This window comes from Equus przewalskii, chromosome 12 (assembly GCF_037783145.1).
Source record: "Equus przewalskii isolate Varuska chromosome 12, EquPr2, whole genome shotgun sequence".
Taxonomy (NCBI): domain Eukaryota; kingdom Metazoa; phylum Chordata; class Mammalia; order Perissodactyla; family Equidae; genus Equus; species Equus przewalskii.
The window spans coordinates 16853045-16879150 of NC_091842.1; the positions used below are offsets into that span (position 1 = coordinate 16853045).

Genomic DNA, 26106 nt, shown 5'->3' on the forward strand with positions numbered 1-26106 from the left:
GTTTTCCACTGGTGCCTGATATGTAGTAGATAATAAATGAGGGAGTGAATGGGTCCACAGGGCTGAGAATTGCAGGCAGATCAGGGGTTAAAAGAGCCCTTGGACTTAGCAGCAAGGGGCCATCTGTCACTCCAGGGAGAGTGACTTTGGGAGAAGAGCTGACAAAGGCCAGGCTGCCGTGTGGGAGGGAGCGAGGGTGGTGGGCGAGTACAGACTGGAGCTGTGACTGTGCGGCTTACGTGCTGCATGTGTCATGTACTGTTTTTAGGGAGGTGGAGGTGAGGCGCGTAATGTTGATAGGAAAGATCTAGTGGAGAAGGAGAGAGACTGAAGGTAGAGGAGAGAGAAAACCAATAGAATAAAGCCCTGGAGGAGGACAGAGGCTGCAGGGTCCAAAGCATCTCCCTGTGACAGGAGGAAGGTGGGAGGAGGACAAGGTTGCAGGCAAACTAACTTGGTGACAGAGGGCTGAGTAGCTTCCCACCTGGCGGCTTTGTTTGCTTGGGTGAGCATGGGCCACGTCATCAGCTGAGAGTGAGGGACCGTGGAGATTTGAGGAGAACAAGGCAGATTGAAACAGCTGCAGTGAGGACCAAAAAGGGAGCTCTCCAGGGAGACGTCTCACGCTTCTCCGGCGTGTTTGGGGTTAGGTGAGGAGGTGGTTCGAAGTATGGGCTCTGGATGGCTGGGGAGATGTAAACAACTTAGTTTGGCCCTGTAATTAGTGGATGCCACAAAGATACTGAATCTAAGAAAACACCGTTAGGACACTGGGTATCTTTGGGCAATTTGCTTAAACTCTCTTTGCCTCAATTTCTTTGTTTCTAAAATGGAGAGCATAATGGCGCATACCTCGTGTTATTATGTTATTAAGTTAGTAATGAGTCAGTAAATGTAAAGTGCTTAAAACACAGTTAAGTGTTAGCTCTCATTACTTTGTTATTATTTTATTATTACAGGCATCAAGTAGCCTGAGGCTTTCCTTCTCAACAGGTTTAGTGGAAGTAAGTGAGTGAGACAACTGGAAAAAAAAAAAGAGCCTGAGGTCAGAGTGGGTCATTCCAAATGTGGCCAGAGTGTCACTGTGGGATTGCTGTGGAGGGTGAGGGTCAGCGGAGATAGGGAGGTTGGGACATTTCTCAGCACTGGCTCGGTATGCAGCTCATGAATTAGGATCATGCACAATGTGCCCGTGCACAGCCGGCATTTTAGACCATCTGCTCCATCTGTGAAATAGTGGCACAAATACAGAGTGTTGTGATAGATGAAGAAAGGGGACTGTCACTCCCTTGGAGGGTTAGGAAAGTGCTTCCTAGGGAGACTCCCTGGGCCTTGAAAGGTAGGTGGGATTTGGATGGGTGGAGGGGACGGCAGAGGGAGGTCCCAGTGTGGCACAGCATGGGCGATCGCTGAGGTTAGAATGGACAGGAGAGCATGTGGTGACATCTAATGCGGATGGTGGGGAGATGAGTCTGAGAGCATAGGCTCGGGCCAGAGTAAGAGATGGAAATAATGAAATGGAGCTTTTGATATTCTGGTTTTGGTGCCTGCCTTCAATGTATAGTGAGGCCTCTAAGACTAGGTTCTGGGTACTGGGGCCCATGATGCTTTATCAGGGTAGAACATTGCTTTAAAAGGAGTCAACAGAAAAAAAGATTTGAGGAGACTTGAATGGCACTGGGTGATTCGATGAGACCATTCTGAGGATGAAGCCATGTCTAAGTGAACAACATTCTCATCTCCACTGTGCACATCTGGGAGAAAGGCTCAACTCTCTCCTTCCGAATGATCTGGGCTGTGCCCACCAGTGTCCTGGAGATGACAGCTGCCTGTCATCCTCTTCAGGCTGGTCTCTCTACTCCACTACCAGGGGCTCTGATGCAGAGTAATTGCACAGGAGGACCATGGGGACAGCTTGGCTCGCTCCAGCAGGTGAAGCTGAACTCCCTGTTACCTCTGCCATGGAGATGAATAATTGTGAGCAGCGTGGGAAACATTGAAACCCACCTAAACCGCAGTACACAACTGACAGTGGCAGGCACGAAATGCTTTAAGCTATTAAATGCTTTGTGAGCATGCACAAAATCCTATTATCCCCAGTACCTATTGAAAAGCTAAGCACAGCAAACTTTGTGGTGCTCGTAAAGCATTGTTCCTGGTTGCAAGGTGGAGCTTTCCTTCTTGCTTTTATCCAGTTGAACCTTCAGGTAATCTCATCAGAGGGGGACGTGCTCTGACAAGGCGAAGGAGAGGGTGGCTGATTGCGAGAAGAAGGCAGCCTTTTTCATGAATATATCTCTGGCACCATTTACTCTGAAGAAGGATAATCATTTCTCGCAATCTGGAAACCATGTTATTTAGAAAATTAGGATAAGTGCAAAACAAAGCAAGAGTGGGGAAAAAAATAACTTTCATCTTAGAATGCCAGAATGCTGACAAAAAGATAAATCATGCAGCATTTTCCCCTGTGAGATTGGCATGGCTGCGATTTTTTGTGGTTCCTCTTCCACTACCCATTGTTAATTTTTAAATCGATCATTTAATATAGTCCCTTTACCTGGAAGAAAAGATCAAAATCTCCATGCAGACTTCGCATGACCAGTGAAAATCAAGCACCTCTTCGGCTTGATATTGCCTCTTGTAAAACCTGTTTGTGAAGAGATGAAAAAGATCTCTTAAAATCCGTACTCTAAATTATTTAGACGATAGCTGGCCATAACTCCAAAACAGGGATGCATAGCCTGGGTCCACGCATGTCCAAGGAGTCTGATAAAATCAAGGGGTCAGTAAACTAGGTCATGAATACAAAATGCGTGTTTGTTGATGTTCACTAACCTGTAACTGATGTTAGCTATGATTTTGATTATGAATGTTGCCCACAGATCCCCATACCATCAGCTGTACTGTGCTCTGGCCTCCAACAGTAATCACAGACATGGGCATGTTGCATTCTAGTCTCGTGGAAATCTTGAAATATGTAGTTATCCTCCTATCTACTTTCAAATTTATGGTAGTTATTAAATCTACACTAGATCTTGGTATTTAAAGGGTTAAAGAATCACAGGTATTACTCTATCATGATTTTTCAAAATTTGAGAACTGTATTTTAACACGATTGGTTTCCCTTGTAATTCTGTGCATTTTGTTTTATTTGATGCATTTTCAGTCTGAGAAGTCATCCACAGGCTTCACCAGACTGCAGGGTGTCCATGGCACAAATGTGGAAGGAGCTCTGCCCAGCTCCACACAAGTAGAGTCCCTAAGCTGGTTAAAATGCAGATGCCCAGGCCCCTCCCATGACCCGCTAAATCGGAATCTCAGGGACTGGGACCTGGACGTGTGTTTTTCAAAAGCTCCGCAAGTGATGGGGATGCAGCCAGTGCAGGTCAGAGGTCTGTTATTTGGAAACCTCTGACTTAGATCATCTGTAACCCAATAACCAGGACCTCAGAATGTGGGGGTTGGTGGCACTGCTGAGAGGCTTGATCACAGAGACAGGGTCTTCTTACTCTTCTGGAAGTGTGTATGGTGGGAAAGAGTGCAGAGGCTAAAGGGACCCAAGTTTGCATTTAGACCCCTCACTTAATAAGTGTGTGCCTAGGGCATGGTTGTTAACCTTCTTGAGCCTCAGTTTCTTCATCCAGAACATGGGAAAGGACCTGCATCATGGGCATGTTGTGAGAATGAAATAAAATAATGAATGTAGAGCACTTTGCAGAGTGGCTGACATATAGAGGTCTTAGCTGCCATGGTGGTTGACGACGATAATGTTCCTGTTTGTGAGCCGGCTAGCATTCCAAGCTGATGAGGGGAGCAATGGTTATGGAATGACAGCAGACCTGCCTTCCAAAGCTCAGTGGGGCATTTCTCCTGGAGGTTACAGAGGAGCTGCTCCCAGTGTTCCCAGCATCCCTATGAGATGGGGCTGACATGTCACCAGGAGTACAGGGCCATTTGCTGATGCCTCTTCCATGATCCTGAGAGTGCAACCTCACTCCTGGCTGCCCCCACTATTCGCATGAAACAAAGCATCTCATTTTGCTGAAGATGCCCCTGCCTGTCTGTGAGCCAGAAGCTATTTTTCTTCTATATGGAAGCACTTTAAACAAATCTCTTCTGTTTCTGAGAGATTTAGCGTGGTTTCTGGAAGTGGGCCTCCAAGCTAAATCAGAAGGGGCTGTAGTTTCATGGACAACTGGCTCCTTCAAATCCTTCAAGATTAAATTCTTTGAAGGAAAGTTTTCCTTTACAGACCTTCTTCTAGGTACTCTAGAACCTTCTATTGGCCAATCCTATCTGAGTTCCCCCAGGGTACTGCCCTGTCATTAAATCCAGAGGAAATGTAGGAAGGATATTGTATTCGTTTGCTAGGGCTGCCGTAACTAAGTACCACAGCCTTGGTGACTTACACAACAGAAATTGCCTGTCTCACAGTCTGGAGACTTGAAGTCTAAGATCAAGGTGTCAGAAGCGTTGATTCCTTCTGAGGCTTCTCTCTTTGGCTTGTAGATAGCCATGTCCTCACATGGTTTTCCCTCTGTGTGTGTCTGTGTCCTAATATCCCTTCTGATAAGGACACCAGTTGTATTGAGTTAAGACCCACCCTAATGACCTCAGGTAACGTTAATTCCCTCTTTAAAGGCTCTCTCTCTGAATACAGTCACATTCTGAGGTATTGGGAGTTAGGATTTCAACATATGAATTTGGAGGGGACCATAATTCAGCCTGTAACAGACATGATTTCTTCCTGCCCCCTGAGCACTCCTCATAGGACCCAGGGGTGGCAAGAAAATGCAGGAGCACATGGCATCTGTTGGGAATGTCAGACATGATGAATGTCAGTCACAGGATGCATTGTGCCTCAGATTCTGATTCTCCGGGACAAAGGCCTGAGGTGGGCTTTGAAGAAACCTCGAGCTGATGGCTCTTTAAGGTTTCAAGATCAATGCTATTCAAAGGCATTCTATCTAAGAACTATCAAAACCCAACCCCACACATCCCAGCACTTTTACAAAAGGAAATAAAAGGGATTCATTCAAGATAATACAATGTCATTCGTATGTTTTTTCTGAGCCAGAGAGTGGATAGACATACTTTCCTGAAGTTGGCTCTCTTTTTGCCAGAGCTTTCTGTGAATGGGTCATGGGCACACATGTTCCGCCTAACGGGCTCTGTAGGAGCCAGGCTGCTAGCTGCTTACAGCAGCAGAAGTCAGCAGGTAGGAGATGACATTTTAGAATTGTTCAAATAGACCCAGGCCTAGAAGATATGCCGGACACAGTGTAAGGGGAGCAAGAACAAAGCAGTGCCAGAAAGAACTGTTAAAAAATTGAAAAGATCATTTCCCTTTATCAGCTCTGCCGCTGCCTACCATTCCAGCAATTCCTAAAACATGAAACTGGCCCCAGGCAGGGCGGAAAATAGAATGAGATGGGTCAGATCAGTGACATTTTCAATATCAAGGTACAATATCCAGCCTCCAAGGAAGCTGAGGAATGGATTGTTTTCTGGGAGAGAAACAGACATAAAATTACCAGATTGGAAGGAACCTCAGGGAAGCCACTTGCTTCGGGACATCTGAGCCATTCAAAGCATGGGATTCCTGTCTACATTTTAAAATTCTGTACACTTGCAAGAGAAAATAGGGGATGGAGAATGTCTGGGGCAAGTGACTCTGGCCAATAGGACAAGCAAACCTCCCAAGCTGAGTGGCTGAACTGAGACTGTAGTAAAACCCCATTGTGGATGTTCACGGTTGGCAGGCAGCCTTCTTTGTGGTTATTCGGGGACCCTGATGTCTTCCACCTTCAACAGGTGGCTTTCAAGGTCCCCGTGCAGTGGGAAAAAGGATAGAGAAGGCACACCGACTTCTCAGCCACATCAGGTCGTGGGTGACACGCCTCCCCGGGCCCACATGCGCTGGGGAGAACCATGTCTTACAGCACATCTAGCTGTGAGGGAGGTTGGATGTGTGGGTGCCCCAGAAGCTGTGGTGCCCACGTCGCAGCCTTTGCCTCAGAGAGTTGGCAAGCACTGGCGCTGACACTGGCAGAGGTTGGATCTTTCCCATGGGTAGTGTCATGTTTGGGTTAGGTTTGTCAGTGATAGTTATGGACCCAAATAGAGCATAGCATGGTTCTCTGGGCCTTCTGGGGACCAACACAGAAGTTGGAATTCAGTAAAAGGGACTGAAATTCGTCGTTTTCTCAGCACATGAGTGTCCCCTCCAGTTGATAGGATACTTTCTGGATCAAAGCCCTAACCTTTACATAAAACAGTTGAAGAGATTGTGAAGTCTATTGATGTATCTCGGTAAGCTGCAAGCCACCAGCTGCAGGCCCAGATGCACTTAGGAGGCTCATCTCATGGTTCTGAGTTTCGTTTTGTGTCTAGACCCAAATGAACCAGGATCTGTGCCTGTCTTTCTCCGGCTTTAAATCCTCTAACATTCCTAAGAGCACTGAATGGCATGAAGGCCCCGAATTTCTGTTCTTCAGCCTCTCCTATGGTGGCAGCTTTCTAGCCCCTAAGGCCACCCAACTGGGTCCCCATAGACTGGCTCAGCCATTTTGTCTCCAAGCCCATGGGATCCATCCCCTAATGTGCCATCCTACAATGCAGAACAGCATCTCTGTCCCTTTCCTAACTTACAGCTCCTCATCAGTTGCAGAAAACTTTCATTTCCACGGCTTCCAACCCAATTATTAGTCCAACATTTAAAAAATTAGTTGATGTTCTTAGCAGTTTATGCAAAAAGAAAAGGCTGGTATGGAATCATTAGAAGCCTTTCAGAGGAGCCTCCAGCCTTGGAGGAAGCAGTAGGTGATTCAGCTCAGGAAGGAAGGACCAGTGTGGCTCCCAGCGCATCAGCAGCCTCAGCCACAAACCTTCTCTCACTAACTGGCTGCCTGCAAGGAACTCAGTGTCTCCACTTCTTACGAGTGGAATAGGTGGTGAACTTACCTTCTGTTTAAATTTAACTTATAGTTATTTTTCTCACTCTTTTTCTTTGCCGAGCCTGGGAACTTGAGTGTGTGTTGGTTTGTCGATGTGACTCCCTGTGTGTACCAGTTCACAGGGGAAGGAAGTCAGTCACACCTCTCATCTTGGCTGTAGGAGAAAGGAGAGGGGAGCATTGAAACCTTCCTACACCTGGACAATGCTTCTTCATGATCCCCTACCACAAAGGCCAGTGTGTTTGATGATGCTGTTCCTACAGGGACATCCATATCTTCGATTTATAGAGGGTGACAGTGATGGGGAGACAGGTTGAAGGCCTAACACATGGCCCAGTTCCTCCTGCTCCTCCCAGAACTGGAGAAGAAGAGCCTAAGTGACAACTTACGTCCCCGGTTGATGCCCTCCCACCCCTGGCCCAGCAGATTGACTGCCCGCTTGGGCTCCAGGTTAGGGCAGCCAAACAGGAACAGGCGGGCTTCCTGCCAGGCCCTGGAAACACACAGCTCCTCTTTCTGTGAGTGTCTCCTCCCACACTGCCCTGTCTGCACCTCCCAGGAGGTGTCTGTGGTCACAGTCTCTGGAGAACCAGCCTCATGTCACCATGGACTTCCGAGTGGTGCTCAGAGTCCAGCTAAGTTTCTCCTAGGTAGTGTCCTTGCTCGCTGAGCCTCCATGAATGCCCCGGCACCACTTTACAGCAGCTCTACCCTAGGATATCCTCAGGCCCGACCCCTGGGTGGGGGCAAGAGGACCGAGGATCTGCCCAGCTGGGCAGGGTGGGGCCCAGCTCCCCAGAGAGCCTGCATCCAATCACAGGTCAGCGCCACGGGTGAAGCCGAATGTCTCCAAAGGGACTCATGGGGCCCCAGTGGCGAGACCTGCTGCCCCTGCACCAGCATCAGCAGCCCTCACTCTCCCCACAGTTGTCAGGTCGTCACCTCCAGCCTGCCCTCTCGAGGGTACCACACAGAGGTCATGGTGCTGTCACTGCTCAGAACACAGCTCACTTCATGGCCACTCTTGTGGTCAGCAAATCATAGCTAACTTTTTTTTCCAGCATTTACTATGAGCTACCATCATGCTAACCAACTTCACATATATTACTCTGTTTCTTCCTTGCAACAACCCTCAGATCAGGTGCTGTCATCCACTGCTCTTGATGGTTGAGGAAACCAAACTCCGAGATGGGAGTAGGAAGGCTGCCATATGGCAGAGCCGGATTTGGGCCGAGTGCTTCAAATATAGCACTGACCTTTGTGATGTCATGCTCTACAGTTGCCACAAAAATGCTTGTGGGAAGCGTAGAGCCAGTGGGCCCTATAGAAAATTGGCACTCAGTTCTGGGTGGTGCTTTTCAGCGTCTTCCACGTCCGCTTCCTCCCGTCCGCAGGGGTGGTGTGCACCCTGCCTTCTCCAGCTTTCATCACTGTGCCTCTCTCTCGACTTCCCAGCTCTCCCACTGCTCTTGGCTCTGTTTTGGCCTCGGATCCTGGTCTTGGGAGCTCCGACTTGGTGGCTTGTTGTGTGGTACTTCCCAAGCTCTGCTCTGATTGGGACATCTCCACCGATCTGGACCTTGGTGTTCACCCTCCGGATCCAAGCTTTGTGACCTTGAGTGAGGGGTTCTCACATCTCTGTCCTCAGTGGGGAGGGAGAGTGGGGCCCCCCTCCTTTTATTTAGCCCTGACCACGTTGGTTTCAGTTAGGGAGCTCCGGCACTAGAGAGGCCCTTTCAGGGCCTTTGAAGCATGGTGGTGGGATAACTTTTGAAGCATATGGACATTCCACTCTCCTTCCAGATCACTGTACATGATCTCAAAGCTCCAGCCCTTTGGGGTTAAAGACACAGAATCAAATATAATTCACTTTTCTCCTGAGGCTAAGCATAGTTTATCTATAATTGCACCCTACCAGCTCCTCTTTGATCCTAGGTAAAATGCAGACTGAATAACAGTAGAACATGGATGCATAGATAGGGGAATGAATGCAGTGTTATCACCCATCCCGCTTCTGGCTGCTTCCACACCAAGGTTCTAAAGCGATCTTCAGCAGTTTCCTGGAATTCTAATTTTAACTCTGAGGAAAGAGCAAAGACTATGAGTAGGATGCACGTCTAAATTGTCTTTATATCCCTGGCAGCATTTAGCTCTGAGCTCTGGTCTTAGTAAACATGTATATAACATTGAATTCGTGATGAAAGAAGGTAAATTATTAGAAGTTAAAGGCATCAAGCTGGGTGCTGGGAATGCAAAGAAAGATGAAATGCTTAGTACCTACTTAGCTGGAGCTGCTCTCGCAAAAGAGGGACCGTCCAAAGGAAGCAGTCTGTGAACAGGGCAGAGATGGAAGGACAGAAACAGGAGCGAGAGAAAGCAGATGTGGGGAAGTCCTAAGGGGTAGGAAAGGAAGGGGCAGAGGGAAAGAGAAGGCAAAGGAGTCGGGGAGGACAGAGCAAAGCCTGACTGAGGCTGCTTCGGGCTATTTTTCTAACATTGAAGCCCAGACCCTCTCTGACAACGACATGCTGTCAGGCTGGGGAGTAAGGCTGGGGTAAATTTTAAACTGGTGAGCATAAATCCAATATTATTCGGTTCCCCCAAATAGTATTCCAAGTGCATAAGCAACAGCCACAAACATTACGAGAAAAGGAAAAAGCCCTCCCAACACCTCTTCCATGCTCAGTAAATCAAGCTGCTTTCAGTATGCGTTTCTTTCCTCCTCCAAATAACATGTCATTGACCAAACTTTGTCCTAATTCCTCATCTCATATTAAGAGAAATGACTTGCATCAACTGGCAATAGAATCCAGGTATCTAGGCGTTCTCGCCACTGTGGTACTTAAATTGAGATATGTCTTCAGGTCCATATTTGTAAATCCTATTTCTAAGAAACAGTAATAAATAAAGCAGAAGATTGAAATTGAATTTTTGTAAAAGGACTTTAGGAGGAAAGCCATTATGCATCTGTCCAATTTCATGGGGTAGAATGTGCCTTTAAAGGGGGAAAAGCCAGCTCACCATCTCCAGGGTGGCAGAGGGGAGCGATGAGGAGATGGGGCACTTCTGGGAGCCCTGATTTTCAGGAGGATGAGCCATACCTCTGGGAAGTGGGTTACCAGGTAGCCCCGACAAGCATTGCCAGAATGGAAGTAACATATTAAATGTTTTCTTAGCTGAAAATCTGTGTTGTTTTGAACAGATTTTACCAGCAGACAAAAGGCTAAAATTTGCCTGCACTTGAATTACCAAATAGGGGTTATTTACATAATTTTTGTGTTGAAAGTTCCTCCTATGTTGCTTTTAAGAATGTAAATGGGTTTAAGTGGCTTCCAGAGTGACTTCATCTGGTATGAGGAAAAATTCCTGTCCCTGGGAAGGAGTCAGGGACACTGCGGAGACCAGCCCCAGGGTGGCAGGCCTTCACTCCCTAAGAGGGGGACGAGAGAAGCCCCCAGTACAGGGCTTCTGGGTTGTGTGGGGTCAGATGCAGAGGTCAGGCCTGGAACTGAACCAGGGAGAGTGAGGATCCTGGAGCTGAAGGCCAGTGAAGCCCATTTCCTTGGGAGACGCCCAGAGGAGATGCAGGAGCCTGTGTAGCCCCAGAACGTATTGTAATCCAGAATGTGGGGCGGGGCTGCTCACAGACCACAGGAACCCATCAGAGTGGTTACTTGAGTCTGGGCTCTTTGATTCCCCTCCTCCCAGCTTCTTTTTAACGTGCAGGCTTTTTTTCTCTTGTATTCCAAATCTACATGACAAAACAGAGAGAAAATTACGTTTTCTTCTCTCCTGAGAGATGTCAGTGAAACCCCCTGTTACTTCAGGTATGTAAGCATATGGTTGGGAAGAAAGCTTGCTGAGAATAGATTGGAGGCCTTCACAGAGGAGTTTTATTTCCTGCATCCCTTTCTGGCTGGCTGACCTGTCAACTCCCTTGGAATTCTTCTGTTGGAGTCCTGGTATCCGTGATTCTCATATGGAGAAAAGCTAGACATAATTGTGAAGGAACAGCAACAACCTGTAAAACATCGCAGGAGGAGGGAGGGTTCATGGTTGCTGGGTGGCGTGGGGGCTGCAGCGCTGCCCTTGTAGGCTTGGCTGAGAGACTGGGAGGGACAGCATGGGACCCCGTGGTTGCCATGGGAGCAGTTACAGACCCTGTGGGTGTGAGGGTGGCGTAGGGGAGGAAAAATCTTTCCCTCTACCCTTCTGGGTTCTCAGCGGAGGTCCCTGTAACAAAAGACAGATTAACGAGAAAGCCAACAGCCATTGTTAACACCTCATATGTCCCTGGGAGAAACTCAGGGATGAGTAAACTCAAAGGGGTGGCTTAGCTTTGGGGCTTAAATACCATCTTCAGCAAAAACAAAGGAAGAAGGCTGTGGAGGAAACAATTGTGGGAAGGGGACCAGGAAAAGCCCAGTAAACAAGGGAAAGGTTTCTCGTCAGATTTAAGTCAGTGCCTCCTCCTTAGATAAGAGTCTCCAGTGATTTAGAGTCATCCTTCTCTTCCTGACACAGAGGGAGAGACACCCTTACAAGCAGAGATTTCCTTTATAAATATAAATTTACCTTAGAAAAGGGGAACTTCTACTTTGTCAGAGCTTCTCTTGTGTCTACTGTTTCTCAAAATAATTCTCATGCCAAAAAGGCATATTTTTGGGTGACATATTCTGGTCTCATACAGTTATATTTTGGGGTGCCATGTTCTGGTCCCCCACAGTGGCCATGCCTGGGGCCTGAGCAGGGAGAGGCAGGACAGGGAGCCCAGGAGCATATCTGAGGGATAGTGTTGGCCAGGACGGTGACGGGCAGAGTCCACACACGCACTTCAGGCACAGGCCTGAACGTCTGAGGGGAGACTATTAGGCTTGACAAGCCAGTGCATTCACCGGCATGCTAGTCCTGCCAACATATTTAGTGCTTGATCAGGAAGAAACCTTCTAGAAACTTAATCCAGCCTGTCTTCTCCTCAGGCGGTGCTGGGAGCATACAGAGACAAGGGGTAGGACATCTAGCACCAGATCCTTGGGGTAACGAGAATGATGGTGCATCTAGCCTCATTTAAACCTCCCGACAACCATGAGAGGTCAAGGCTGTTATTATTCTTCACTGCACAGGCGAGGACGTGGGACACAGAGAGGCCAAGTTGCCCAAGGTCAGCTAATAAACAGTGGAGCCAGGGCTGGAAGCAGGCAGTCTGGAGCCTGAGTCCAAGACCGGGAACCTCATCACTGGGCTACCTTTGAAGGGCTGGAGGACACTGTGGTGTCCCAACGTTTTTACATCCACGACGTCAAGTGGCCCTCATAACAGCTCTGTGATAGAGGCAAGTGGGCAATACGATTCCATCTTACAGGTGAAGAAGAGTTGAGGCCTGGGAGAGAGGGGGGAAAGGGATTTAATTAACGTCACACAGCTGGACCTTGGAGGGGGCAGAGCAAGAATATCAGCCTCTGCTGCACGGTGCTTCAGTGCACGCCTAGAAGCTGCCTGTGGTAGAGGGTGCACATGGGAAACGCAAGGCACGCTGGAGGTTTGATTCAGAGGTAAACCAGTGGTCTAGACAGCATGCCTGGATTTATTAGTTGGATTCCTGGCAGAATCAAGATGAATCCTCAAGAAAGTCAACCCTAGGGTGGGCAGCCTGAGCAAGCTGGTGTCCTCCATTAGCAAAGCCCCCTGGGCCTGCAGCCGGGGACTGTAGTCTGTGGTGCAGAGAATCGCAGACTCCAAACACCAGAGCTGAAAGAAGCCTCAGAGACAGCTTCCCCCTCATTTATAGATGAGAAAACTGGGGTTCCTGGGGGAGAATGGACATGCCCAAGTTCTGGGAGAAATGGAGCCTGTGGTCTTCCCTCACTAGAGAGTGAAATGGTTGATTCCTCCTTCGCCATCTCTCAGCTCCTGCTAGTGGACGCCTGGGTCCAGGGTGGGCTGGGCCGGTGACACTGCAGGGTGGATTGGAATCACCATCGGGGGGCAGAGCAACAGTGTTCCCAGAAGCATGGGGGTGGTTCTGGGTTTATGGGAGGAGAAGTTGGAGAGGCTTCGACCTTCCTGGTATTGATCCTGTAATAAAGGCCCTTGGTCGATCTGGTTTTCCATTCTCTGCCTGTCATGTTGTATCTTCTCTACTACTTACATTCTTTTTTTTATTTTTTTCTTCCTTCCCTCTGTCCTGTGCCCCCTTTCCAGACACATTCTATGCATTTGCCCTCCAGCCCCCCTCCACTCATTAATGCATTCACGTGTTCATTCATTCATTGAACAAGTATTTATCCAGTGCTTGCAGCGCTGGGCAGTGGGGGCACATGAAGACGTGGATCCTGCCCTCTTTGAGCTAACAGCCTAGTGAAGAAGAGAGAAAGTAAGACTGTCACACACCCATGGGGCTGGCATGCTCACAAAATCCCAACTGTGATAAATGCTACACAAGCATGTAATAGGGGGCTCCAACAATGTGGGGCTTCCCTGAGGAAGCTGTGATTGAGCTGAAGGCTGAATTGAGAGGAGGCATTAACTAGGAGCAGAAGGGAGGAGTGTCCCAGGCAGGGGGACAGCAAAGGCTCAGGCTGGAAGGAGTGTGGCACATGGAAGCAGAGAGAGAACGATTGTTGGGGGGAACTGCAGAGATGATGCCGGTGGGGCAAGGCAACACAAGTCCTCAAAGGCCACAGTAAAGTTTTGGACTTCAATCTCAGAGCAGTGGGAGCCAGTGAATTGTTCAGGTGCACGGCACGCTCAGATCACAGTCCTCCGGCTGCTGAGTGGAGGTCAGATGGTTGGAGCTGTGGGGAGGTGGTTACTATGGTCCACCCAGGGTGGTGGCAGCTTGGAGTGATGGTGGAGGAGGAGGTGGTCTGCTGGTCATGGTGGGTGTGAAGGGAAGTGAGTAGAGTTGAGCCAGAGTTAAGAGACACCGTCTGCAGGACTTGGTGACGGATTGACCAGTGCTGGGGAGTGGAGAGCTGAGAATGGCACCTGGGTTTCCTTCTGGCTCCTGCAGCTTCCTGCTTAATCTGAAAGATGGGGGCATGGGCGGAGAAGGCTCTGGGCCCCCTCCTGTAACAGCATCTGGGCCTCTTTCCAGAGAGTGCTGCCCCCAGGTGGTGCCTGGCGCATCTTGGGAAAAGTGACTTTCACGTAATCGTGGTGCTCACTGTTCACCATCTAATGACACAGTTGAAAATTTCTCACCAGATTATTTTGGCCCCAAACCTACTCATTCCTGAACAATACTTCTTGCTGCTTTTGAGAAAGAGCTGGCCTCTAAAAATGGTGGGATAAGAGTAGACCTTGAATATTTGAATTCTTGCAGTGGTTTACAAAGCGGGCCACAGTTGGGGTATGAGAGGAACATAGTACTGCTTCTGTTTTCATATCATTTTAAATGTATATATATATATATATATATATGTAAATTTATCATGCATAAAATGTATTAGTACAGCAGCAGGTCCATATAATTTAAAATGGATGAAGTAAACATATTGGCGGGTATGCTTTAATTTTTTTCGCAGATGAGAATGTCTATCAAAAATGTTTGGAGGCCACAGCCTACAAGAACAGTTAATATAATCAAATCAGTCATGTTGGCCTTGGTTCCTGGCATCCTCCAGGTCTCCTCGCCTCCTCCATGGCTCCTCACCTCCACCGAGGCAGTGGCTTCAAGCTCCCGCACTTTCTTCCCTTCCCCATCAGGCTCCTTGGTGACACAGGCACTGGGGAGAGTGTGATCTCGTCAGTACCCGGCACGTTAGATCCCCACACCTCTTCCCAGCACCCTTAGAAATATACCGGGCTGTCTTGGCTTTGGCCAGGCGCATCCTAACTTCTTTCAGCCTCAGTCATAAAACTGTAGCCTCAGAAAAGATATTAAATGCCTTTAAGGCCAGTGGTTCCCGAACCTGGCTACACATCACAATCACGTGGGAGAACTTCTCAAACACTCAGTGGCACCTCAGCTTCAACTCCGGAGAATGTGCTTCCTAGGTCTGGGGTGGGATCCAGGCATTTGTAATTTGAAGTGCTCCCGTGGTGATTCAGAGGCACAGCCAGAGCTGAAGATCAGTGACCGAAGCCAGTTTCTCATCCTGCCCTTGAAGGAAAGATTTGAGACTTCTGCTGGGAAAATATGAGGACATTCAGTGGTCCAGTAATTCTGGAAATGCCAACTTTTGCCCAGTTTGATGACATACTTTCCACAATTTTTAAGACTCCAAAGAGTTAGTGCAATATTTGTTAAATGATGTGAGTTGAATGAATGATGGAATGATGCCCTGAAGACTCTCTCTCTCTAGAGTGATGGTGGAGAAATCATTCCCACGCATTGACATCCTTCTGCCATAGTGTCCTCTTCTTCCAGGGCATCAACTGTCCTGAAGCAGAAGGGATGTGTCCTGCCTAAGACTTCTTGGCATCTGAAGTCTTGTGGTGCCTCCAGAGGCCTGGGTAGGTTCTAGCAGGCTTTCTGGGCCAGAATGATGCTACTGTATATCCAGCTGCACAAGCAAGAAACCTAGGAGTCTTTCTTGACCCTTCTTCTCCCCCCCGCCATATCCAATCCGTTACTGATGATTTTGCCTATTAAAAACCCTCAAATCTGTCCACATCTCTGTTTCTCCTCTGCTTCCCTGGCCAAAGGTACCATTTCTCTGCTGGTGAAAGTAAGACCCTCCCATTTTCCCCATCCCCCCTCTCCTTGCTGCCCATCTGTTCTCCACACTTCAGCCAAAATGATCTTTTCAAACCAAAATCTTCCAGTGGCTTCTCCTTTAGAACAAAGACCAATTTCCTTGACATGGCCTATGGGCCCTGCTGGTGTAAACCCTACCTGCCCCTCCATCTTCGTTTCACACTACTTTCCTCCCTTCCACCCCTGGTCTCTGAGTCCACTTTCTGAGTTCCAGCCTCATGGAACTTTCAGTTCCTTGAATATTCCATGTGTGTCAGTTAAGTTTGGGTAAGCCTAAATTTAATGACTTAGAATAACAATTGACCTGCTCAGGATTCTGGAGTTTGGCAGTAGGGCTGGGGTCAGATGGGTGGTTCTGCTCTCTGTGGCATTGGTTGGGCTCACTCATACTTGGCAGTCAGTCGGTGGATTGGCTGGGATGTAGCTGGCCCTGCCTGGCCTCGCTCACAAGCCTGGGGCCTCAGTCGGGATGACTGGAGTGGCTGGACCTCCCCCGCCCCATGGTCCTTCATCCTCAGCTTCTTCACAGTGTAGTGGACTGAGGATTCCAAGAGGGAGAAAGTGGAAGCTGCAAAGCCTCCTAGGGCCTGGCCTTAGACAGTGCAAAACCTCCCTTCTACTGCATTCTCTTAGTCAGTGCAAGTCATAGGACCAGCCCAGATCTGAGAGGAGGGAGAATAGATCCAACCTTTCGATCAGATGAGCGAAAAGGCCACATTGCAAGGCAGCATAGGGAGAATCATTGCTGTCATCTTGGAACACAGTTCACTGCACCACGCGCCCTCCTACACAAGGTCATTACAGCTGTGCTGGCTGCCTCTGTGCCTGGGGCTCTTACCACCTTCTCTACTTCTTTAACTAAGTTAGCTCAGTCTAGCCCTTCAAATTTCACCCTAAGTGTCCCACCTCAGAGATGCTTTCTCTGAGCCCATTGGCCACATCCCTTTGTTGAATGCTGGTTTCTCTACTGCTGCATTGCTTTCCTTCATGGAAATTAGCTCCATTTCTGATAGTGTACGTCTGCCTGTGATTATGTAATTAATGTGTCTCCCTTGCAAGATCATCAACTTTGTGAGAGCAAGGCCTTGTGTGTTGACACTCCCCATTTCATTCTCATGCTGGGAAGTAGGCCCTGAAAGGATGTTTTCTGGATAAATAAATAAATAAATGAATGAATGAATACCTGTTTCTGGAGTCACCTCACCTCCTGGTGGCCCATCACCATTTATACATGGCCACCTCTTCACTCCCCAGCAGAGGGTCACCAAGAGCCATGCCCCGGTGGAGGCAGGCCCATGTGGAGAACAGATCCTCAGGACCCTTCCTTGGGATCAGCTGTACTTGGGACACATGTAGTTAGTCCTCCTGTCCAGCAGAAAGATAAACTGGATCACTCCCTGTTAAGGGAGCTTCCCTGTTGCTTTTGTGCCTCTTGGGTAGGGTCAGAGGCTGGGTGAATACCATCCCTTTCTGGAATACCCCTCAGTAGCTGCCTTAGCTAACCTGGTGGTTTGTTTCTAAGGCTTTCAGTCCACTCTCTTGAATCTCTTCACTTCTGCTCTCTAGGTTGTCATTTGACCATGGACAGACTTCATATCAACTCATCAGCATTTAGGGCCAGCCCGCGAGCTCTGCTGTGACCTCCCCAGCCAACTCAGAGCAGAGCTTCCTGGATGTCGAGAATCGTTTGACTCGTGGCCTCCTTCCAATACCCCTTGCGGTGCCACACTGCCAGATCACTCACTTTGTGCAGCAGGAGGCTTTGACCCCACCCTTGAAGGTGTTGTTGGTGCCACTTCAGATCCACTGAGCTTCCTTGGGCCATATGCTCACATGCTGCTCTAGCCGCAGAACACCCTCCACTGTTCCCCTCACTCGGCCTGGCTACAGAGCGAGTCAGAGGCACCAGCCAGGAACCCTGAGTAGAAGCAAGCTGTGGCTGAGGAAGAGCTGGAGAGCCCATGGGCTACAAGTCAACTCCCCCTGACTAGGAGGGGTCCGAGCTACAGTGCCCACCAAGCTGGCCTGTTGGTATGGCATGTGGTTACAGTTGTGGTTCTGGTTCCCCTACTTACTGACTGTGGATTACAAATAACTTACCTCTGAGGCCCTCAGTTTCCTCTTCTATGAGGATTTCATGAGGTAGTTGGTGTTTGGTTCTGGTTATAATGATTTGGCTGGTCCTGGGGTCTGGAGCAAGCAGAGTGGGGACACTCACCTCTCTGAAGGGAGGGGTATATGGAAGGTGGAGGCAGGGGAAGGGTTGGGCAGAGAGGAGCTCTCAGGACCTGCTCTGGGGCTAAGGCTGCCCCTCAGAGCCCAACAGACTAAGCTCAGTTTGCCTCCTACACCCAAAGGTATTTGTGTGTCTTTCTTTCTATCTTCCTTCCTTCCTTCCTCCCTCCCTCCCTCCCCTCCCTTCCCTTCTCTTCTTTCTTTCCTCTTTCTTTCTTCCCTTTCTTCCTTTCTTTCCCTTCTTCCCTTATTTCTTTCTTTTTTTGTTAGCTTTGAATTGCCTCCTCTGCCTGATATTTCCAGAGTGCTTTGCAGCTTGAGTGTTCTAGTGATGTCATTTCTGATCTTGGCACAAGATATGCTGCTGCTGGTTGCTCACGCTTCTTATAACCCTAAATCCAGTCTGAGTAACTGGAGGTGACAGGCTGAGGTGTAGACCTGTGCTGGGCAGGCATGGGATGGGAACAGCAATGTGCTCCAGGCAGAGGGGGTCTATGATGATGTTATAGGCATCTGGGCCAGCACTGACCCTGGTACTCACTCTAGGTTTGCTGGGCCCTGCAGAGGGTTAATATCTGCAAGATGCCCAACAGTCTGAGAGGCCATTGCCCCTTCCCAGACTGTCTAGGACAAGCTGAGTGGCTCTGAGTTGCTGCCCACTGAGTGTGCCAATTGATATCCACATAGCAGAGTCCAGAACAGGAAGCCTGTGTTCTTGCCATACAGGATGGACGTGCTGCACCGCCTGCTGCCCAGACTGTGCACCATCTCCCTGCCCTTGGTAAAAAGGCTTGGGATCTGACAGAGGGTCCAACCTGCCTCCTCGGCCCCTTCGCCCCACTCCTAACAGCTAATACCACTTGACCCCCTCTCCTTAGCCTAGTTGTACCCCAGGCTTTCAAACAATCCTGACCTTGGTCTGGACTGCTTACAGAGGCTTGGCACAGAGGCAGCCTGGCTGCGGATTCTGTTCCCACCTGGCACCTCCATTCTCGTGACTGGATTTCTGGCTTTTGCTGAGGCCCCTCATACATCTGCATCTGCGATCCCTGCTGGCACTGGTCCTCACAGAGCTCTGCTTTGCTTTCATCAGTCCTCCTGAGCCTCCCCGTACTGGAATCCATCCCTTGGACCTTCTTTTCCCCATTTCTCTGTGCATTTATTTATCTATTTATTTTTGTCACAGATTTGTTGAGATACTCACATACCGTTAGAATTCATCCATTTAAAGCGTACAACTCAATGGTTTCTAGTGTGTTCAGAGAGTTGTTCGGTGATCGCCACAATCAACATTTGAGCATTTTCATCACCCTAAAAGGACACTCCGTACCCACTAGCAGTCACTCTACCTTCCTCTGACCCCTCCCAGCCCTAGGCAACCATAACTTTACTTTCTGTCTCTATGGATTTTCTTATACTGGACATTTTATGTAAATGGAATCATACAATATATGGTCCATTGTGACTGGCCTCTTTCACTTAACATGTTTTCAAGATTCATCCATGTTGTAGCATGTATCAAGATTTCATTTATTTTTATTGCTAAATAATATACCATTGTATGGATATACCACATTTTGTTTATCCATTCATCAGTTGATAGACATTTGCCTAATTCTAGGTCATGAAAATTTACCCTTATTTTTTCTTCTAAGAGTTCTATAGTTTTAGCTCTTACATTTATATCTTTGATCCATTTCCAGCTAATTTTCGTATATGTTGTGTAGTAGTGGTCCAAATGCATTCTTTTGCATATGGCCCCAGCACAATTTGTTGAAAAGACTATTCTTTCCTCCAATGAATTATCTTCGCACCCTTGTTGAAAGTCAATTAACCGTAAATATGAGGGTTCATTTCTGGACCTGTTGATCTATATATCCATCCTTATGCCAGCACCACACTGTCTTGATTATGGTAGCTTTGTGGTAAGTTTTGAAATCGGAAGTGGAAATCCTCCAATTTTGTTCTTTTCAAGGTTATTTTGTGTCTCTTGTATTTCCATATGAATCCTAGGATCAGTTTGTTAGTTTCTGCAAAGAAGCCATTTGGGGTTTTGATGAGGATTGTGCTGAATCTTTAGATCAGTTTGGGGAGTATTGCCTTCTTTACAATGTTAAGTCTTCTAGTCCATAAACATGGGATGTCTTTCCATTTGTTCCCTGAATCTTGAAACTGTCCAAGATTTCAATGTCACGTGCCTGTGGAATTCTGTGTCTTTGTGTGTTGCCCACCCTGTGGACCCAGCCACCTTGTGTTACCCTGTAAGCTTACTTGCTTCTATTTCCCACAGACCTCTCGCCAAAGTTGGCCTCCCTGACTTGGCTTCCTTCCACTGCCAGCAGTTGGATCTGCCCCAACCCTTGGGGACACCTAGTTGTCAGGTCCCAGATCAAACTAGTCTGGACCCCCCCCCCCCCAATCTCTTAGCTCACATTCTCGTCCTTGAATAAACAAGGAAAGTGAAGATTCTTAGTTATGGGGAGAACTTTCCATCTGTATCATTTCCCTGTGGTGTAGCCAGAGTTTGGAAATAGAAACAGAAGAGCACACATTTAACATGTATTTTGCCACCAAATTCAATCAATAAAGGCCCAGAGGAGATGTGCAAACCCTCCAGAGTGTCCCGGTATCCTCGAGGTGGGGGTTTCTGGGTAACTAAAGGTAGAATGGCTTGAAGTGACCCAGGCTGGGATGACCCTGCATTGTCTGTGCCGGCCTGAGTCAGCTCATTTGCACACTCTCATTTACAGAGAGTACACAGGACCCCCAGAGTAGACAAGTCACAAAGTCCCCTGAAACTTCTCTGTGTTTTCTTCCTCTTCTCCCCGCTGGTACCAGGAAGTTCATTTCCACAAATCAGTCCTTCTTGACAATCAGAAATGCTTTTTTGTGTGTGTGTGAGACTGAGAGAAGTTGGATGGTCCAGCTTTCCCCTCAGAGCAGGGCCTTTTGAGCCTGGGTGCCTGCCATGCCCACGCAGAGGATGGCAAGTGTCACTTCTTTGGGCTTTTGCATCTTTCAAAGGCAACTATCATTTCAGCCTTCCACCTGAATATTCCAGCAACAAGTGACACCTGCATATGATAACATTGGGGTAGATGCTTGCAGAAGGCTGAGCATCTGTGTTCTTAGGACTCCAAAATAGAGCATATTCACAATGCAGAACTAGACTATTGTACACTTTGTGCTGATATGAATAAAGATGGTCTATTTTTCAGTTTGAATTTTCCATTCTAGTTCTACAGGGCTTCAGCCAGATGTGAAAGAAAGCCTTCATGGATGGCAATTGTGCACTATTGAGAAAATTGAGAAAACCCGTGTGTCACCAGAGACACCTTAGGTCTATGGGCTTCCCTTACCCAGAGCTGTATTTTAATATCCTCAACTCTTATATCTATAAAAACTCCCCCAAACCCCTTTTCTCCCTGTTTAGGTTAGGCAATGCTGCAGTAACAAACCAACCCTGAAATCTCAGTGGCTTTACATATTAAAATGTATTTCTCACTCATGCTAGGTCTCCTGAACCGTTGCTTTTGGGCCTCGGGGAGGGGACAGTGGCCTCTGGGAATTTTTCTTTCAGACTGATGAAGTCCTTGCACCTCCAGGTGTGGCTGTGTGGGGGCAGCATGGAGGTCCTGCCTTGCTCACGGGTGGCCCACATCGAGCGCAAGAAGAAGCCGTACAACAGCAACATCGGCTTCTACACCAAGAGGAATGCTCTCCGGGTTGCTGAGGTCTGGATGGATGATTACAAGTCTCATGTGTACATAGCGTGGAACCTGCCGCTGGAGGTAGGGCCAGCAGCCCTCCCCTGTCACCTAGAATAGTGATCTTTATGTTTGACGGGTGACTAATCACTTTAGTAAGATGATGGTTCCTCCCCAGAAAAATGCTTGTGCTTGCGAAATTATGAATGCATTTGAGGGGGTTCATAGACCAACCTTCAAGTTTTAGAACTCCTGCTTTACACGGCATCTGGCATAGCAGGAGTCTCTAAAGCCATTTACAAAGATTAAAAGGGTCTTAATGTGTTAATCCCAGTCTTGTTATATTAATCCAGATGCCCTGCTCTGGACCATACATTGTGTTCAGAATATTCTTGCCCAAGGTTCTAGCACCAAATCCCATCATGTGCTCTCACTGTATACCCTTCTGTGGAGCTCCATCTGTCCCATGACATATGCCCTTACTGTATGCAGAATCCCGTGTTTCCGTGGCTCTTCATGTCTCCTCCATATTCTGCCCAGCACATAGCCTAGGAAAATTCCCATTTTACTGCAGCCCCATAGGAGTGTTGCACAGTGTTGTGCACCCGCTTGGTTGGAATCCCAGCTCTGCCACTTACTAGTTATGTGATCTTGAACAAATCCACTTATTGCCTCTGTACCTTCGCTTCCTCAGCTATAAAATGGAGATAATAGTTGTTCCTTCTTCCTAGGGCAATTGTGAGAACTAAATGTAAAGTACTAAATCTAAGTACTAAAGTACTAATCTAAGTACATGTGATACACTTAGAGCAGTGCCTGGCACAGGATATGTACTTGGGAATGTTGGCAAGAGTTGTTCGTCATTCACAGCACAGCAGGGTCACCTGCACCATCAGCCAGAGTTGAGTTTGTCTCCTCCGCCAGAGCATGTATAGGTGTCCAAGTCATGCCCTGAGAGAGTCACCTGGAATGGTTCTCACTGAGAAATGGCAGCCCCTTCGTTTCAGGAGGCTAGAGCCCAACAGCAGACATGCAGTTGAATATGTGCAAGGTTTGTGGATAGAGACGATAAAAGTGAAGAATTTATATCATTGTTGCTACAATTATTGAAATACATTCTAAAGCATTGAAAACCCCCTAATGGCCATATAGCACTGTATAGCTGTTAAACTCTAAATGATTTTACACATTGTTATTCTGTAAAGATAGAGAATGTTTGTTGAACCCTTGCTACATCCCAGACATTCAGTAAGCTCCTCATTTGCAGTATCTCCTTTGGCCGTCATAACAATGTCATGACCTAGAACCATCTGCCTTGGTTTCCTCATCTGTAAAATGGGGATTATTAACATTTACTTCCTAGGACTCCCATAAAGATAAAAATGAGACTTAGAACAGAGCATAAGAAATGTTAAGTGCTCAATAAATGCTAACTTGATACGCACCTATTATGATGTCCATTTCACAGATGAGTAAACTGAAGCTCTGGGAGATTAAAAGTGACTTGCTTACGGTCCTACAGCCAGCACGTGGCAGGGCAGGGCTGTGAACTCACATCTTCATTCAACTCTACCCACAGCCCTGCCAACCACTGTTATCATTCCTGTTCTGCAGATGAGGAGTTGTGCCCCAGAATGGTGGTGACTTACTCAGTAGTAAGAACTTAGGCCTGCTGACTCTACCCCAGTGCTTTCTCCATCATTACAAACAGCCTCTGGTCTCCAATGCCAGCAGCACCCTACCATCCTTTTCAAAAATGACCATTCTCATTAATCATGCTAAGTACATTAAAACACAGAGTTAAATATTGCTGCCCAGGTTTCCCTTTGAATTTTAATAAGTTTGACATTTAAGGAGACTTTCCTTTAAAATCACTGTGTGTCTGCTAAGGAAGAAATCTTAATGAAATTATTTGAACTCTTCCCATCCCCCAAGATGCTGCTTGGCTCCCCGCCGATGTGAAGAGAGCATCCTGTCTCCCCTAGTTCGTAGCCATATTGTGGCTGAGTCTGAGGAGTCATATTTCAGCTACTTTATTTTCCCCTGTCAGCACACAGCAGCCCATTACAGGTTCATTTCTGTAAAAGCAGAGTGAATTATTCATTAGAACATCATTACAAGCTTTGCAATGGAAAATTATTTTCTCTTCTGCATATAATGAACTTCACAAAGAGCCAACAAAGGGGGAAATTACACGTGTATAGAAAAGAAAGACAGGAAGTGGTTATAGGCTTGTATTTTCTTGTCTTAATCAAATAATTCCTTTAATAATTGGCTCTGATAGTCACTGAGGAAATGTGAGAGAGACAGAACTGGGGACATAGGTTGTCAACATCAGTGTGTCCTGGATCTCTCTAGCACGGCAAATAAGGACTAAAGAAAGATGACTGAGTTGTCTGAGGGCTGTGGGCTGCACTCAGGGTACCGCAGTGTCTAGCTCGGGGCTAGATGATCAAGTCCATCCCCTTAAACTGGCCTCTGAGCAAGCGTACTGGACATAAGGTTTCTCTCTGAAGGATTCCCCAAGGTGATACCTCCTGTCCTCCTCTCTGGCCAGAGCTCTCCAGTCACTAATGCCCTCTGCTTCTCTCTACTTCCAGAATCCAGGAATTGACATAGGTGATGTCTCGGAAAGAAGAGCATTAAGGAAAAGTTTAAAGTGTAAGAATTTCCAGTGGTACCTGGACCACGTTTACCCAGAGATGAGAAGATACAATAACACTATTGCATACGGAGAGGTAATTAAGACCACGCACGCTTTCAGCGTGGATGGCTGTGCAAGCGGGCTGTGGATTGCTTTGCTGGGAGAAAATAACGAACCAGAATCATTCGTTCGTTCATTCATTCATTCAACGAGTGGTGTTTGGAGGCACAAGCCCTGGCAGCAGGGCTCTCACTAGCTGGTGGAGGATACAAATGTAATAAACGTTTCAGTGGGAGCATGGACCACCCTTTTGCCTGGGATGTGGAATGGACGATGAGTTCTGTTTGGGACATTTGGAATTTGAGGCTCCTGGGACCTGTAAATGGGATACTGAGCAGGAAGCTGGGTGTAGAGGCAGGGCTGGAGCGTTCCATGGCTCAGTGCTGTGGGCAGAGCACTTAGCACCAAAGAGAGGGTGCAGGCGCTCCTCTCAGATTGTCAGTGATGAGATAATAGCACCTTTCTAACATTAAAGCAGATTGACTTTTCTCTTGTTACAAATGCCATAAATATTTCATTTTAGAAAACTTCGAAAATAATAATAATAGCAGTGAACACTTACAGAGTGCTTTCTATGGAAAGCACTAAGTACTTTTCACATATAAATTCGTTTCACCCTCACCTTATGAGGTAAGAGTATTATTTCCATTTTATTGAAAGGAAAGCTGAGACTTAGAGAAATTACATAAATTACCTAAGATCTTGCAGCTTAGAAGCCATGAAGCCAGGATTGGACATAGGCTTTCTGATTCCATAGATAATATGTACATTTTGATGCATGGTCTTCTTTACTGTGTGCATATGCATAGTTTTTTACTAAAAAAAAAATATATTTTTATATACCATATATACTTTTTATACACACATCTACATATTAATATACGTATTTTTTTACTAAACCATGCTGCTTAAAAATGACTAATAATTTCAAATGTTACTCAGTAATATACAGAGAATATTTACCCATGTCATTCAACATTTTTCTACAAGGTTATTAATGGCTGCATCTGATGCTACCTTTTGTGTATGCTGTGTTTTGCTTGCAAACAGACATTTATGTTGTTTCCATTTCTTAAGTATCATAAGCACCACTGCTAAGAACAGGTCTGTATGTAAGCCCTTGCACATCTACCGTGTTACTTCCTTTGGATAATGAATCTGTGGCAGAGTTGGGACAAGGCACAGGGAGCCGGGTGCTCTGGGCCTGGCAGAGGCACCTTGATCACTCCAGCATGTGGATGTCTTCCCAGGGCTGCCTGGCACTCCCTGTAACAAACAGGCCGAAGCTAAGAAGGCTCTCTTTGATTTGGAGTGTTTACTTTTTCTACAACTGTAACTTTTCCTGTTTTATGCCTGCTGCATTTAATAAAAAGTAAATCAGCCCTAGGTTAAGCCATCAGAGTGTGGGCGAGGTGTCCCTCCTAAGCTGGACTCTAGAATGGGAAGCTTGCTTCTTGCAAGGCTAGTCTGTATAGCAGTTAGGGACCTGTGAAGACGCTGGAGCCAACTTGCTGGATTCAAATCCTAGTGGCTCCTCTTGGCTTCCGTTTCCTCATCTGTAAAGTGGGGGAGTGAAAGTGCCCTCTGCATAGGGTTGTTGGGAAGATGAAAGGAGCTGCAAAATGGAGAGATCTTAGAAGAGTACCTGGCTTGCAGCAGTAGGTATTACTAGATTCAAACTGCCATATCTTGTCTTCTTCAAAATAAAAGTGTGTTTTTTTGGTTTTTTTCTTTAATTATCAAAGTAAGATCAATTTAAAGGAGGCATGGAAAAACAATGAGCAGTGAATGGATTATTCCTAA

The 26106-nt window shown here is 47.2% G+C and overlaps 1 protein-coding gene across 5 annotated transcripts in view; it reads left to right on the forward strand.

Annotated features, from left to right (window-relative positions):
• Positions 1 to 26106, forward strand: part of GALNT17 (polypeptide N-acetylgalactosaminyltransferase 17) — a 456580-nt gene that overhangs the window by 398131 nt on the left and 32343 nt on the right. For 3 of the 5 annotated variants that reach the window (XM_070567804.1, XM_070567807.1, XM_070567805.1), the window contains 2 exons: positions 21498 to 21683; positions 24200 to 24337. In XM_070567804.1, the coding sequence (XP_070423905.1) occupies positions 21498 to 21683; positions 24200 to 24337 (324 nt within the window). Of the gene's footprint in view, positions 1 to 1236; positions 1340 to 21472; positions 21684 to 24199; positions 24338 to 26106 lie in introns of those variants that run through there. The other 2 variants (XM_008525748.2, XM_070567808.1) reach the window with 2 other exon arrangements.